Here is a 17112-nt window from a genome sequence, read left to right on the forward strand (position 1 = left end):
GGGTTGGAACAGATAGCATTAGCCCTCTATTGGCCATGTCTCTCCCTGTCTGCCCAGCCCTCTCTGAGCTCTCTTTTATGTACACTCACCTCCTCCTGTGCACACTGAGATTTTGAAATTGCAGTAATGGTCTATTATTGCTACTCTTCTCAATAATAGGCCAGTGTTACTGCCTGCCAGTGTTAGCGTTAAAGGTTTTTGAGCACTGGGCAAAAAAACAGAGCACAGTCTGGCCTTTATGGTGGCTTAAATGTTCTGAACTGAGCTTATAAATTACTGCAATAAAGCAAAGCTAGAGAGGGTAAACACACAAACTGCAAATAGCTGTGACTTGTCTTTTCAATCTGTGCATTTTACTTAAAGCAGCAAATAATAATGAAACGCAGCGCAATCCAAAACCTGTTTGCTACTTACACCTGCAAATTAATTTCTCTTTACTGCTTCACAAACTTTGGTCGGTAGAGACATTTAGCATAAAACGGTGAGTATAAGCAGTTCATCAGCTTGTTAAAGTGTTGGCGAATGATGCCCTCTAAAAGTGGTAGGTATATTATTTATTTGATTAGGACAATGCACATTAATGAACATTTCTGTAAATGCGCCAGTGTTAGCCAATTGGCTAATTTTCAACTGTAGTCCTACCTAGGATGCATGTTTTTTATGGTGGGAAGAAACCAGAGCACCCGGAGGAAACCCACACAAACACGGGGAGAACATACAAACTCCACACAGAAAGGCCCGGAACGCCCTGGATTCGAACCAAGAACCTTCTTGCTGTGAGACAGAAGTGCTAACCACTTAGCCACCGTGTTGCAGCATTAATAAAAAGGGTGCATTTGTGTGGACAAAGTGTATTGTGTACCTGAGAGGTGAAGTCGTGCTGCTGCAGCTGCCGTCCCTCTCTCAAGTCCCAGGACCGCACAGTATTATCCAGGCCTCCAGTCCACAGCTTTGTCCCATCATTAGAGATGTCTATACAGCTGGCTCCGTCGGTGTGGCCCTGGAACTGCCTGAAGAAAAACACAGAGTCAGACAAGCCAAGTCAGCACCCAATGGAGTGACATGTCAGAAAATCTTTCACAATGACCCACTTTAACTCAAATTCTTATTAGAATCTGTGAGAATGTGTCAGATAAAGTCAGGATTTGGGGTTGCACAGTAAGAACACACACAGACACACACACACACTGTATTTTAAACAACAAAGCAAAACAATAGCAATACAATATTGATTTATGGCAGTTCAGCCTCATTCCAAAATATACAAAAAATTGTAGGCACTTTGTTACTCACAGTTAAATTAAGGACAAGATGGATTAAAAATAACTTGAATGTGCAAAGAGAGCAAAAAAGCCCAAGAAGGCACTGTTCATTACCTAAATATTATAAAACAAGATTTACAAAACAATGTCAAACATTTTTGAAAAATCATCTGCCATTTTAGGGGTATTTTCAAGGTTAATGACATATGGTATCTTATTGATGACTGTCTTGCATTGGAAAGTATGGTAGACAAATCATTTGTGGACTTCTGGACTGGACTGTGGACTAAGAAGCAGGTTTAAATGCCATTGGTTGTTGTAGCTATTTTCAGTTTAATGGTACAGTGTGACGTTCCAACAACTGATTTTAAGTTGGTAAGACTTTCAAAATTTTGTTTTTATCATCCAGCAATAATCAAAACCCTCACACATCACCCTCCCCAGCTTCATACCTAACCAGAGTCTGGTTGTGAAGATCCCACACGGCTATGTTTCCATCAGAGCAGCAGGAAAAGCAGACCTTGGAGTCGGGGCTAATGGCCAGAGCATAACACGCAGGTGCTGATGAAGTTAGTTCAGCCTTGATTCGTGGAGTTGGTGTTGCCAAATCCCAGATTGACAAAGTACTCGCCTCGCCCCCGACAATGAGAGTCCGCCCATCCGGAAGTAGCCGACAGGAACGGATGTAGTTATCTCTGTTCTAATGTACCAGATGCACAGAAGTAGTTCATTTACTATCATTAAAAAAGTACCAATGCCTAAACTAGTTGCTGTTAGCAGGTAACAGGTTAAACAGTAGAAAACACAATCTGTGTTTTAACCATGAAGTCACATTGCATGTATGTAAGGGTCATTGCACTCACAAGGCAGTCCAGCTGGGATACAGGAGTCTTGTTTCCCGGGTGACTGATGTCCCACACCTTGACGCAACCCTTGCCGCCGGTGTAGACATGACGCGTTGGGTTACTGATGGTGACAGCACACACCACCTCCCCGTGGCTGAGAGTATTGATCTGTCGTGCGTGGCGCGGGATGCCGGGGCCAATCAGTGCATCCGGAGGAAAAGGCACAGGCTGCATTTGTCCATCAGCGCTGACGTGAAAGGAGTAAGCGCTAGAGGAAAGAAAAGAGTCACGTGGAGAGAAGAGAGGTAGACAAGTGGGCAAAGGTATGTTGCAAATGTAGTAAAGAAGAGGAAATAAATGGAGATTTATTAAACAGAGAGGAAACATACGGTTTTCCACCAGGAATGCCCGAGAGGTTGGGAGGAAGTCCAGGGACACGTATGTGGTGGTGAGGATCAAATCCCACCTAGAGAATATAGGTTTAGAGTACAATCTAACACATCACACAAAAAACTAGAGCTGTTGGCAGCTGCTATCATGATCAGTGTCTATATTTCTTTTACTCCGTAGGATGGTTTTCCTAAAGCCAATCTGTTGACATGCTGAATGCTTACATTTCTGCTAACTACCCAATAAAATACTACACAGTCTTCCATAATTATGTACAGTATCACATAATGTATATATCAAATTATTACAATAATTGAAATATTTGGAATGCCTAAACAAAATATATGATTTCATTTTATTTTGCCCTGTTAAAGCTGTACTCAGTTATTTAGTTTACTAGTCCTTGGTGGACAAAACTTTAAATTAATAACATAGCCTACTGAATATGTTGTTATGCATATATACATATACAATGTGTGTGTTTGTGTGTGTGTGTGGGTGTGTGTGTGTGTGTGTTGTACCACTTGTGTGCGTCCATAAGCAGCCACTGCAGCAGCAGCCACCACACTCATTTGTGGAGAAATGTTATGCAGGCCGGTGTAGGCTGCTCCAGCTCCACTCAGCTCTCCGTTCATACCCGGGTGAGGAACCATTCCAAACGGACTGGGGTATGAGCATGGCACTGCCAATGGCGTACGGAGACCAGGAACTACAAGACAAAACGTTTTCCAAAAACATCTACTTTAGTCAACTTCTTACTGATTCAAATCCACTATCTCACTGATACACGCAGAGAAGATTAATGTTCTGTTGGCAACACTGACCCAGCGTCTCGACTCCTGGCTGTTTACTGGGTACAGACCTCAAGCCCGGGGTGGAGGTGCTGCTGGGTGTTGGGGCATCAGAGCGGGATGTGGGGGTGCTGGACTTTGATACAGGTGTGGTGGCCTTCTCGTTCTACAAAACAAAAAAAGTTATAAATCTTAATCACGAACGGTTTAAACACTAGTGTAAACAGTTAATTCAGATGGAGCAGATATCTCTTTGCAGAAGGGTTGTAGAGATAAAAGACACATGCAACCATTTGCATAAAACATTCAATACAGGAACTATTCATGCTTAGACTGAAGCTGAGAGTTCACGACTCACAAAATTGATATTCTATTAAAAATGTATTAAACACTTTTTCCACCTGATATAATCCAGGGTGTTTTAATTTATTATCTTCTGACTAACAGGAGTTTTCCTTATTTGACACCAAACCTTCATTCTCTTCTATACCTTACTTACAATTATTCCATTTTTGTGAATGCCTAAAAATAGAAACCCTAGAGATATGATGAAAAAGAAGATCAGAGGGCTATAATTACCCCAATGACTCACCACATTAATCTCTTTGGATTTGGATGAAGGTGTGCTGCTGGAGGAAGCGACGGAGGACGGACTCAGCGGAGCATCCTTCTTCAACAGGCGACTTTTGTCCAATCCGTTCTCCCGAGGTGAGTGGGCAGGACTTCCTCTAGGAGACGACGGATCCTGTCGTGGGTGAGCAAAGGGAAAGATGAGAGAGTGAGAGGGGTTGTTGTTTCTTAACACAAAATATACCATGCTGCCTAAACCGTTTTGTACCTCATTGGAGACATCCACTACCAAGTTGTCGTCACTCTTCTCTCCATCGCTTTCCTAAAATGGACACATAGAAGACACACCTTTGACTTTCACTCCGTGGTGAAAAATGGTTGATAGTTTTTTTGTGCTAAATTTACGGAACAGTATAAACAAGCATATTTATTAAATTGGCATCAGCATTTTATAAAATGGCTGGACTTCTGGCATTAAAAATTTCTACTGTATGTAGACCTAAGTTCTTCATCAGTGAAAATACATAGTATATTCAGTGCTTTTCATCAAAGTGAATATCCCACCTATTTGATATGGCACATTAAATAGAAATTAGTCATTCATTCATGAGTAATCATAAAATCAAGGATTTAATAAATGATCTGAAAGAAGACCATAAAGACTTCTTTAATCATTCCTCTGGCATTACTTCTTTTATATTTTTGCATTTTTAATTATCAGATTAAAGTGGTATGAATGGTTCCGTTGTGTGTCATTCAGATGGCTAAAGAACATGTCATAAACCGAAACAAACTGAGCTCAAATCCAAGCTACGTCCTTTAACATGTCGGTTCTTTCTCTCACTGTGTTGTCCAAAAAAAGACAGAAAGTGTGGGTTTGAATGTGGCTCATGTAAGATAACTTTATTGTCTGTCAGGATGTATTTGTTTTGTTGTGGCTTTTGCATTAGAAAGGTGGCACTCCTCTTTCTTCTCTAATATGGTGAATATTTCAACCATAGACTACAAAATAGATTTGAGTCAAAGATGTAAACAAATGTTGTTTAAATTAAAGCTGCAAGCAGCGTTGGATGGCCCCTTGCTCCTCTGCACGTGTCAGGGTTACTGGCGGATGCCGTTCCACAAGACGCTGCATTTGTGCAAAAGTCGGACACAGCGCGCATGGTGGAGTGTGCTCAAAGTGTCACCAATGAAAAATTAACTCTTTGCTGAATTCAATGATACCACACACAATAGTCTACAATGAACGGGTGAGTAGTTATGGAAGGGTGCGGTAGTTTAATTATAGGGGGGCGGGCCAAGGCATCACCAATGACAAAGGAACTCTCTGCTGACTTCAATGATATCTCACACAAGACTCTACCTTAAACAATATACCTATTATATCAGGAAAGGTAATATTTATGTTGACTCACATAGCGTGTAGAGGCCAACTCCTTGTCGTCTGTCTTCTGTTTCTTGCTGTCGGAGGAGTAATCACTTGAACTCCTGTGCTTCTCTCGGGTCCGAAAACTGGCTGAGGGAGACACAGATGAGCTCTGGAAGAAACAAGAAGCGTTTACTTAAAAGGAGATGAAAAAACATTCTTCTTTAATTATAAGAAAAAAGTGTCTAAAATGTCTCATTCATGCATACATTTGAATTTATTGTAACCATTTCTATCGTGTCTTAAAACAACCCCGCTCCTTAAACAGTTTTGGAACTACTTTCTACCAAAGAAAATTCTGTGAATTAATTAATGAGGACACTGACATTTTGCTTCTTTTTCATAAAATTAAGCAGCAAAATCCATGACATTTTTTATGTCTGCTATATTCACAAAGAAACTACTGTTATTATTTATGTAATTTAGTAGAACCAACCCTTTAATAACCAAAAAATAAATTGCATTCAGTCATAGCAAAGGAAATTAGACGCAGGGGCTCTGAGGCTAAATCATTATGTGTGAATAACGCAAGAAAGCTGGAGTTCTATGTCAACTTTGAGCTAAATTAGGACAAATCTGGACTAAGCATGCAGCCAGACAGCAATGTGAACACCGCAAATGACTGCGATCCACTCGACAGCTGGATATCCTAATCACTTTCAAAACTCCTCTTCCTGTCAAGCCATTTTATTTTGACTGTATCAGACAATGCCAAAGCAGTCTTGCATAGTCGACAGTTTGACTAGACCATAATGGCTTGAACTCAGCAGCATTGTTTTTTAAATGTGGGAAAGTGGGGGGAGTTGATCCATTGATGTCTCTATTTTCTTAATCAAATATGGCATCCTTTAAATACCGTTACTGAAGGATTAATCCTCTCTGAGAGGCATAGATCAAAATAAGGTCAACTAAACATTCTCTCTCTCTCTCTCTCTCTCTCTCTCTCTCTCTCCTCTCTCTCTCTCTCATTGGGAGGCTCCCCTACCCGCCACAGAACGGACAGAGAGAAGAAAATAAAGCAGACCTTTAACTCGACCTTTCCACTAACTCACGCTTGTAACCTTTTCACTGCCCTTTGCCGTGCTGCAAGTGTTGATGACAAAGATTCGGGGGGGGGGGGAGGTCGCGGTGTGTGTATGTGTTTGTGTGTGTGCGTGTACACCTGTACCTGTTTTTATTTAGTACTCCATGTGTGGCATACAATGTTTAGTTAAGATGTCAGCGTGTCTACAGGTGTCTTCTCTTGAGTGAGACAGAGCAGGTTGAGCCTCTCTCTCTCTCTCTCTCTCTCTCTCTCTCTCTCTCTCTCTGTCTGTCTCTCTTTCCAGACTGATTAGATTAATTAGCCTGCAAATTAGCTCTTTGAAAAATATCAAGGCAAATTAATTTTACTGCAGAGACAAATGATGGTCTGCCTGCAGTACAAGCACTGTAAGTGTGAAGAACCTTGCGGTGTGACTGGGTGAAATTATTAATGTACCAGCACAACATAATTATATTTGCCTCCCATTTCAAATTGATTCCGCGAGCCGTGATAATGATACCTATAACCTTCACTGTTTTGCACAATTACACTTGAGAGGCCCCGAATAACAAAACTCTTGTATATTAAAAGTTAGGATGTTAAGAAGTCTAGGCCAGCAATCTGATATATCTGATTGTGCATCTTTGTCAGGAACTACCTGCTCCCAATCACACAGTTAACACCTAGAAGCTGCCTGATCTGATGGGCTTTGAGCAGTTGGGGGTTTGAGGACCTTGCTAAAAGGCACCTCAGGTGTAGTTCTGAGAGAGTGAGTTGCGCTTTCACTTTCACCCAGATTTATCCTGGCTGTCCAAAGATTGTACCAGCAACTCGCAGGTCACAAGCTTTTTTCTACACTTTCCGCTACCACTTCCCCAAATACTTCTTTAAAAAACAAAAGAAATGGACGTGGTGTGGTGTTTACTTAAAAACCCAATATTTTGTGTACATTCACAGCAAATTCAGCCATTCATACAATATGTTAAACCCTATTTATCTTGTCATTACTATATATAAAATTGTTAACTTTAATAACTTTGTTTCTCTTCCACCTTCTCTATTTTCTTTCCCCTGAGAAAGACATCAATGCCACAGTTAATGAGAAAGATATGTAGCTATTTTGAAACCCTACTTTTTCCCTTTGTCTCTAAGCCGCTTTTGCTTGGCTTTGTTCATACCAAAAATCCTTTTTAAATCTGGGTTTAAGTCACTTGGTTTACTCTTTCCCCTCTGATACTTCTTTTACACAATATGTTTTTAATTCTGCAGCCAACTCAGCATTAAAGGCAGGACTGTACACTGTATACTATTTTTTGTAAAGAGCATCCCAACATTTACAAGGAGACGGACTGCAGCTTGCCAATGAACTAAAAAACAAGACAAAAACTTACAAAAAAGAAGTGTGATGGCCACCGCAGCGGTCACACTAACAACAAGGTACAGTCTTCTTTCAAAAAGTTATTCATTCTGAAGGTCAGTCTAAAAAACAAAGCGTGGCCTCATTAGAACATCATTCTCTACTTTTATTATTCTCAACATAGAGTACAAAACCTCTCCAGGAACCATCACCTTATCGTGGTGGAGAGGTTTGTGTGTCCCTATGAACCTGAGGGCTGTGTTGTCTGGAGCTGTGTGCTCCTGGTAGGGTCGCCCATAGCAAAGTGGTCTCAGGTGAGGGGCCAGACAAAGAATGGTTCAAAAACCTTATGAGTGAGCTAGGCAGAGAGGGAGTGATCCTGCCCCAGGCCCAGACGGAGGGCTCTCCAGTGAGCTCCTGGTGGTTAGGGAAGCCGTCCGACTGAAGAAGGAGTCTCTCCGGGATATGCTATCCCAGAGGGATCCAGAGGCAGTTGCAAGGTACAGAAGGGCCCAAAGAGTTGCAGCCTCTGCCGTCAAAGAGGCAAAGAAGTGGGGATGAAGTTTGGGGAAGACATGGAGAAGGACTTTCGGTTGGCACCAAGGTGTTTCTGGAAAACCGTTCGCCACCTCAGGAGGGGGAAGCAGGGAACCATCCAAGCTGTGTACAGTAAGGATGGGACGTTGTTGACCTTAACTGAGGAAGTAATAGAGCAGTGGAAGAAGCACTTTGAGGAACTCCTAAATAGAGCTAACACGCCCTCTATGGTAGAGGCAGAGCTGGGGGATGATGAGGGATTGTTGTCAATTTCCCTGGTGGAAGCCACTGAGGTAGTCAAACAACTCCACAGTGGCGAAGCCCCACGGTTTGATGAGAGCCGAGTGTGAAGCGGCTGGGATGAGGATCTCAGCAGGAAACCAAAGAAGTTCCTTCTTTAGGTAGTGAGTGAGTCCTTACCCCAAGTGAAGGAGTTTAAATACCTTGGGGTCTTGTTCGCGAGTGAGGGGACCATGGAGCGGGAGATTGGTCGGAGAATCGGCACAAAGAGAGCTGAGCCAGAAGGCAAACCTCTCAATCTACCGGTCAGTTCCTACCCTTACCTATGGTCATAAAAGCTGGGTCACAACCGAAAGAACGAGATCCAGGGTACAAGCGGCCGAAATGGGTTTCCTTGGGAGGGTGGCTGGCGTCTCCCTTTGAGATAGGGTGAGAAGCTCAGTCATCCGTGAGCAGCTCAGAGTGGAGCCACTACTCCTTTGCATCAAAAGGAGACAGGTGAGGTGGACACATGCAGACACACATGTACTGTACATCTGCACCCACAAACCTTTATAAGTGTGTGAGGTGCTAACGCCAAGGACATTAAGGCACAGATGTTCATGCAATTCACACACACTGTACCCTGTGGACTGTTGCCAAGGCAACTGTAGACCACTGACAACGGGCTTATTGGTTTCATGAAGTGACTTTTGGCTGGGTGTGTTTTCACAGGGTGCTAATGAAAGGCATTCATCATTCTGGTCTCTCTATCTTTACCACTGATTTCTGACTCACTCACAGTGTGTGTGTGTGTGTGTGTGTGTGTGTGTGTGTGTGTGTATGTGTGTGTGTGTGTGTGTAAGAGGTTATGCTACATGGGAGGTAGGAGATAACATATTAAACATTCCTCTTGTCTCCACTTCCTCCAAAACACCCACAACTAATCTGCTCATTGAGTATTCAACAAACCAAATGTTTGCCTTGGGAGAAAAATAGCTCAGCTTAAGGGACTAATTACTACAAGTGCTGGATATAATGTTGCTCTGCTGAACTGCCTCTTTTTGCCCCATCCTTTCTTCACTAGTCAGACGTTAGGTTTTCCTATTTTTTTCTTCTCCTGTCTCCATTTCCTCTAATTGTTTTTTATGGTTGTTTTTTTGTATCAGAGGATACTAATGTGATAGAGAAATGAAGGCAGTATAGTATAGTCTACAGTATAGTAGTATGATCATTATTAATAATAAAATGAATAGCCACTTTTAAACGTCTTTAATATTTAAACTTTTTTATATGATATTTGTACATTTATTATTATATGTTTTATATATGATGTAACTATATATTCATCTAAAAAAGATCATCTAAAACTCTTTTAAAAGATAGGCAGAACGGGTTAATACACAATACTACTCTCTAATTGTATGTTTTTCCTGAACATTCTGTAAAATTACAAAAGATATTTGAATGATTAGTAATTAAAAGTATGTGCCAATAATTTTTTTCCTTCATATTTGATGCAGTTTTTAACTAGCATCAAATAAGAGTCTCCCTTCCTGTTCTTTGTATATGATAGCAAATATTAGTCTTCAGACACAAGCAGGCGTGTTATGAATGAAAATTAATGAGGATATCTGGTGCGGAATGTTGATGGCAGTAGGTTGTCACCTGATTTGTTTAAAAACTTTATCAGGCTAGGATGAGTGATAAGAAATGAGACTGCACAGCAACACATCCATATGTACCAGAGAAAATAAAATAAATAACTTACCTTGACCGAGTCTCTGTCTGAGGAGGTAAAGGGCAGGAAACAAAAATAAAATGACTAATTAATGTCTCAGCAACGAGCGCAATAATGCATGAGCAAAGATAGACACATGAAAAAACAGACAGGTAATGGAAACCTCACAGAGAGAGCAATACAGCTAATGATGGATTGCCATTGCTACTAATTCTTATTCTGCTTAATGATGATGTTACCTGGGGTATCACTAATGCCAGCTAAAGCAAAATGTACAGTAACTCTTCTTGTTTAATTTTTCCTAATCTACTCTACAGCATGTAAAGTGAAATGTTATGATGGGAAACAAAGCAGAAAAACACAATCATACTGCTGTACTCTGTCAGAATTGAGTTTGATTACCCTGTTTGCATAAATGACACTAAATCTGGCAACAAAGTGACCTAATTTGAAACAGCATGCATTAGAATAAAGACACGCAGTAAATATACACCCAATCAAAGGAACTACAGGAATTGGATTATTATTGATTGGGCTCCTAATGCAGAAAAGTATTACCTGAGTTAGCAGCTGTTAGCTTTACTGCAGCTACAGGCCAAGGTTAACTGCTCTACTGCAGTGTAAAAACCCTCACAGTCATACTGCAATAAGGTAATTAGGAGCAGGCACACATTGTTGCTATACACACACACATGCACACACAATTTATATGTACTGTAATTAAATGGTTTAGTTCAAAGTCAGCTCACAGAAGAATTAGAAGCGTTCTGCATGTACAAAAGAAAAGAGGCATCATGGTGTTGTGTATCGCTCCCTATTAGGCCAATTAAAATGGCACAATGAGAAAACATTTTTAATTGCTTTATCTGCTCTTCATTCATTCATTGCGAGTACTAAAAACTAAGCATCAGCCAAGACAAGTGGTGGTATAATTCATAACTTTGATTGAATATTCCAGACATGTAAAATTATTCTGGGATCATTAAATGAACAAAAGATAAAAGCTTCAGTATTTATGTCTACTAAACACATTTAGCATAAAACAGACAGCACAGACATGTTATATGGAGTTGTTTGTATTTAAAAAATGTCAGATAAATAAATGATATTTTAGCCTGGTATACGTAAATAGCCTTTATCTGGATAACTCATTTATCAGTGGATGTGAGAAAGAAACATTGTACATAATAAATATTAACACAAATTCATACAAAAGATCTAATAAAGCTCTTATTTAATATGAGGATACAATCATGTGTAATGCATAATAGACATGTCAACAATACATAAATTGACAGTAAATTGTAGCTTTGAAGATGTATATATTTTCCTCTCATTTGTTTGCATCATTCCAAGATGTGACTGTAAACTATGAATGCATTGCATAAAGTGACCAAATAAAATAAAAACACTTCACATTGTGGCTGTTTAACTCATAAAAAAACAGCATTGCATGCTAAGACTTACTGCAGACATAAACACATCAACACCTACAGTAAACACGCACAAGGACAGGCCTTACCTCTCGGGTGTTCGCTGTTGTTGTTGTCGTGGTGTTTCCTCTCGTCTTTGAGCGGCAGCTGGTGGCTCAGGGCCGAGGACAGAGCCAGCAGGCTGGCAGTGCCGGCCCCTGGGGCCAGGGGGGGCTGAAGGCCCGCTGGGTGTGGCGTGAGCGGGATGGGGATGGCATGGCCGTGGGAGAGGTGTTGAGCCTGGAGCTGCTGCTGCTGAACCACACACAGAAATAATGATTAGTTCAATGCTGCATTTTGACGTGAAACAGTCTGCATGGTCAAAGAAAAAGAAGCTGGGATGGTGAGACAAACAGGAAGAACTGGGGGACAAAATAAGCAAAGTGCAAAAGAAGCAAAAAACATTAGGAGCACCACATTGTAGCTTAAACATTAAAAGCCTGAACAGTACTGGATCAAAGGTTCTAAAAATGATATTAAGAGCTTTTATTTGTTTTGTTGTTTTCAAAAAGATCTCATGAATGTATTTAAACGTGACATAAGATTTGGTTAAGATGATGGACAAACTTGTGACACTGTGTCCAAATCACCTCATACATACAGTATCTTTGGCATTTCTGTAGGCCAACATATCGGCCGACATATACACCAGTACTTCTAATCTGTTGTAAAATAAAACCGTCTAATAATATCTGCCATGCTGATGTAAATCCACGGCTCTTAACCCACTGCCACTATTAACAGGTGCTTTTTGGAAATATCAAAGAATACATATTAAAAGGCCTATTTTTCACAATGTGAAAGTAGTTAAAAGCTGATCCAGGATTATAACAAAGTCTCATTAAAGCTAAGCATTGACCAATGTGCAAAAGAATAAGGTAGAAATAAAATTTTATTGTTGCATTCATCTCTTTCTCTTCAAGAGCAAGCAACTGACTGGTCCACTCATTTAGCAGTTACATAATTATCTGTGTTACATCTGTCTTGCAGCATCTAAAGACTGTATTCCCTTGTGACTTTGTGTGTGTGTGTGTGTGTGTGTGTGTGTGTGTGTGTGTGTGTGTGTGTGTGTGTGTGTGTGTGTGTGGGCGTGTGGGCGTGCGTGTGTGTTTGTGTGTTTTTGTGTGTACATGTGTGCAATACACCTACTCCTATGATGGCGTTGAGTTCAGCCATGGTGACCTGCTTGGCCCGCTCCACCGCCTGCACAACCTGCTGCTGATGCTGGGAGAGGGACAGACAGACAGAGACATCAGAGATGTGAATTGAAGCAGCAACTGAGACTGAGGCAAGGATTGTTGGATTTTTAAATAGGGATTATGAAGATTATGACCTCTATGGACAAACAAGAGGAACTACAACAATAAATTCATTCCTCCTATGCAATTCTCTGGTATAAATGAAGATGGTAATAGAGTAGATCAAAAAAGACTCTCTGCACACCTCACATAAAAGCGATGCTATTTTACGTCAGCTTTACACTGTTACATTACACGGTGTAACATACACTTATCCATTAGCAATGCACTGATCATAAAACCTGACAAACTGTTGTAAATCTAATTAAACCAGCCATAAATGTGCGGTGAGCAACAGTGTCTTATGGTACCTCAAGCCAGATCCAGTTAAAATTCCATCAGACAAGAAACGGGGACACATCTGAGTTATCACTGATCTTTTTTGAAAAACAAAAGCCCCACCTCACAATTTGATACTCACCAGTGTGTTAATTAAAACTCACTGGATTCAAAAAATGGGCAGCTAATTGGGGTGTACTAGTTGGTCAAGTGTAACTTGCACAGGCCAGTTAATTCTGTCTTTGGGGAATTGCAGAATTTAAAAACCAAACAAGTGGAGGTCCAAAGAGACGATTCAAGATCCTTGTTTGCTAATGCGTCCAAAATATATACCGTAGGGCAAGTGGCCAAACATATAAACACCGACAATATCTTATGGAGAAGCCCAGTGTGCATATAATTATGTTCTCTGTGCTGGAGATAATGTTTCACTTTTAGGCTAGTGAAACATTTTCCATCCATCAGTTTTGACGTATAAGGCACAGCATATAACCATATATATATATATATATATATATATAACTATAACCATAAATTTTTTCTGCCCACACGTCGCAAAACTGCAAAAACTTCAACACAGAGAGAAAACAGACGTATTTGTGGAGAGAAAGAGACAGATACCCAGAGAGACGGACAGTTCACAGGCCAAAGTCATCCAAAGGGTACAGAGCGAGAAACACAGATCCAGACGATTCATCCAGGAACTCAAAACATCAAAGTAGGGCAGAGATGAAAGAGCTTATCCAGTGTGAAAATGAACCTGACCATCAAGTTCAGCATCACCTCTGCAGAGTCTAACCTGCCTGAACGTGACTCACACACAAAGATCAAAGATCCAACAGTTTGATGAATACTGGCAAATAGCTTCTAAACTGTAATCAATAATTCTAATAATTATTGCCCTGGGATAGACACTGCAAGGGAAATACATATCAAAGGTTTCCCACAATCATTACAAAAACCAATACATTCACATAAATGTAAGATAACAATTAGATACATTCAATAATTAGCTAGTTTGTCATTTATACAGACACAATTACCAAAATTATTGAATCAATCTAGCTGAATCATGCCAGATTTAAGGCTGGGTTTGTTTAAAAAAAAATTCAAAAGAATACCGGTACCACCACAGTAATTGAGTTTTGGCACCGATAACAAAACAGTACTTTATTCAACTCCATTACTACTTGCTGAGGACAAATGGACATGAACATATACCTTTGCCTCAATAAAATGCAGTATTTAGAAAAATTATGATTTACTGTAAGTCAAGAAATACCTGATCAAAGAACGAGCATAGCAAGACTGAGACCCATGACCTCAGTAGCAACTTTAGTTGCTAGACAGTGTTTTTACTCTGGGATGAGCCCCTAATTCTGTATTTATAAGGTGTGGGAACCAATCATATGTATATGCAATTAAATGTATTAGGCATAGTCTAACTAAAACGGAAGCAGTCTGTCTGTCTGCTCATCTGATCATCATCACACTGCGTGGGTGTATTCCTGAGGACCCGAGGAAGTGCATTGTTGACTGTGAGGGTTAACTGGATAACAATATGCATCATGTTTTCTGATAAATAATAAATAGTTAATACGAAATAACCACATGGGGAAGCTTATTTTATTCTGATAATGTTAAAAAAAAAACTACTTGATTGGAGTAGGTTCGGCTGATACATTATCCTATTAGGGACAACAATGCTGCTGTCAAAGAAATGCCCAAACTGCGTTAAGAAACAATATCAGAAAATGACAAAAATAAAAACAAAGAGCTCTCGCAATTCACAGCCGACTTGATTTGCTGCACAATAACAAAATGATTGTGTTACATTTCATATGCACACCCAGTAAACGAGTCTGGGCATCAAAACAAAGCAGTAAAAACCGTTTCCTCTCCCTGCCTCCCCTCTCTGTGGGCCTCAGGGCTGTGTAGCAGCTCCACAGTCTAATGCCATTATTCCTAATCCACCCTAAACCCTCCTAATCCATGGCTAATCTGGAGGAGAGCTTTGGAGTCCACAGTCACTCCTTGCTGCTGTTCCCACCCCTCACACACAGACACACAGACACACACACACACACAAACACACACACTCACTCTCACACACACACACACACACACACACACACACTTTCAACTCCTCCAGAGAAAGGATTAACCAGCTAAACACACACACACACACTTACAAACACCCACACACAGACACACACAGACACACACACACACACACACACACACACAATGACACAAATAATTTTCTCACACATAAACACTCAGCCGCTGGCACCTGCATATGTTAGTGGGAGACATTTAATAAGGTCAGTGCATATCTGCCTATCCCGAGCAGAAGAGGTTAGCAGGATAATCTGTGTATGTATGTGTGTGGTGTGTGTGTGTGTGTGTGTGTGTGTGTGTGTGTGTGTGTGTGTGTGTGTGTGTGTGTGTGTGTGTGTGTGTGTGTGTGTGTGTGTGCATGGTTGTGTGTGTGTTGTCCATATCGTCTGTTTTGCTCATAATCCACCACACACTTCTCCTCTTCATGGGCCTATCTGTCTTACTTCCTCCTGCCCTCTCTCTCTCTCTCTCTCTCTCTCACCCTCCTCCATCTTAACTCACAGCGACAGGCACTTTGCAGTCTTACCTCTTGAGAGAGGAAGGGAATGACTTGGGCGCAGATTGCGTTCAGCCGTTTGACGATCTCCGCCTGCAAGACAGAGAGGTGGGCACATAAATTCACCAACGGACAAGGCGTCCCCCTCTTCACATAACCTAGAAATGCTCGCATCAAGTCAATGTGATGAGTGTTAAATTAAAGTAATAGCCCACAACAAAAGAGGCGAGTAATATGAAACTATAGTAATTTGATGCATTCTCAGTTGTTGTAAACTTTTGCTTGTGCTGTTATACACACAATCTGATGGGTCTTTGGCAAGCAAAATCTTCTGGCTCACAGGAAGTCAGACTTTGCAAATGTTTTATGAGGAAGAGAATGCACCTGACCTGTTTGTTAGACCTCAAGAATACACACAATGCGTTTTAATGAGTAACACAGAATGTTTTACTGTTTGTAGCAATGGCCATGAAAAGAGCAAAAACCACCAGGAATTCAAAGTTCATCTGTGGAAAAAAGCAAGATAAAACACATCAAAGTACCACCCACACTGTGTGTTGTAACGATGATCTCTGGAACGTGCAGTGCACAGGCAGCACAGTAATGAGGGCTTAACACCAATGTCACCAAAACATAAAAAAGAGAGAGACTGCTGTCTGAAGCTTTATCATTATTGAGTGTTAAAAGTCTGACTATTGAGAAATTATTTAGACTTCAACAAAAAATGAGGTTGTTTAGGTGTCAACCAGGGTGTGAGTTAACAACATTTTATGACCTGTATAACCTTTTCAGGTTAAAGGTACTGCTAAAATAATTAGATGAGTAGTAAATGAGTTGATGGACAGAAAATGAATTGGCAACTATTGATAATCAATTCAATTATTAATCAAACTCACAGGACAAAATCTGTTTTTTGCCTCTCAGATGACATATTTGCTGACAGAATAAGCAATCCAAAGACACGTGTGCTCTGAAAAATTGTTAATGCCTTTTTAAGAATACTTCCTGACATTTTATAGACCAAAAGATAAAATAAATGGCAAGAATAATCAAAAGATGAATTGATATTGAAAATAAACATTAGTTGCTGCCCTGGTTAAAGGTCATTATCTTAATGTGATTAAGATTAAGAGACAAACATTCCTCAAGGTGGGTTACCTAATATTGCTATCAGGCGTTTAAGTCAATACACCCCATTTTCACAAACACATTTACAACAACAATAATACACATCTAGTTTGCAAATACTCATGAATAAACTCATAGAGCACACACTTGTAATCA

General features: G+C 40.4%; 1 protein-coding gene across 3 annotated transcripts in view; it reads right to left on the reverse strand.

Moving 5' to 3' along the window:
* Nucleotides 1–17112, reverse strand: part of LOC116689015 (transducin-like enhancer protein 4) — a 35501-nt gene that overhangs the window by 5904 nt on the left and 12485 nt on the right. The window contains exons 5-17 of one of the 3 annotated variants that reach the window (XM_032515282.1): nt 15859–15921; nt 12784–12858; nt 11685–11886; nt 10193–10209; nt 5274–5396; nt 4127–4180; nt 3881–4033; nt 3322–3454; nt 3019–3206; nt 2497–2573; nt 2126–2375; nt 1715–1962; nt 863–1010 (exon numbers count right to left, since the gene is read on the reverse strand). In XM_032515282.1, coding sequence (XP_032371173.1) covers nt 863–1010; nt 1715–1962; nt 2126–2375; nt 2497–2573; nt 3019–3206; nt 3322–3454; nt 3881–4033; nt 4127–4180; nt 5274–5396; nt 10193–10209; nt 11685–11886; nt 12784–12858; nt 15859–15921 — 1731 coding nt within the window. Of the gene's footprint in view, nt 1–862; nt 1011–1714; nt 1963–2125; nt 2376–2496; nt 2574–3018; nt 3207–3321; nt 3455–3880; nt 4034–4126; nt 4181–5273; nt 5397–10192; nt 10210–11684; nt 11890–12783; nt 12859–15060; nt 15166–15858; nt 15922–17112 lie in introns of those variants that run through there. The other 2 variants (XM_032515281.1, XM_032515283.1) reach the window with 2 other exon arrangements.

The sequence above is a fragment of the Etheostoma spectabile genome, chromosome 5, assembly GCF_008692095.1.
Source record: "Etheostoma spectabile isolate EspeVRDwgs_2016 chromosome 5, UIUC_Espe_1.0, whole genome shotgun sequence".
In the NCBI taxonomy this organism is placed as follows: Eukaryota; Metazoa; Chordata; class Actinopteri; order Perciformes; family Percidae; genus Etheostoma; species Etheostoma spectabile.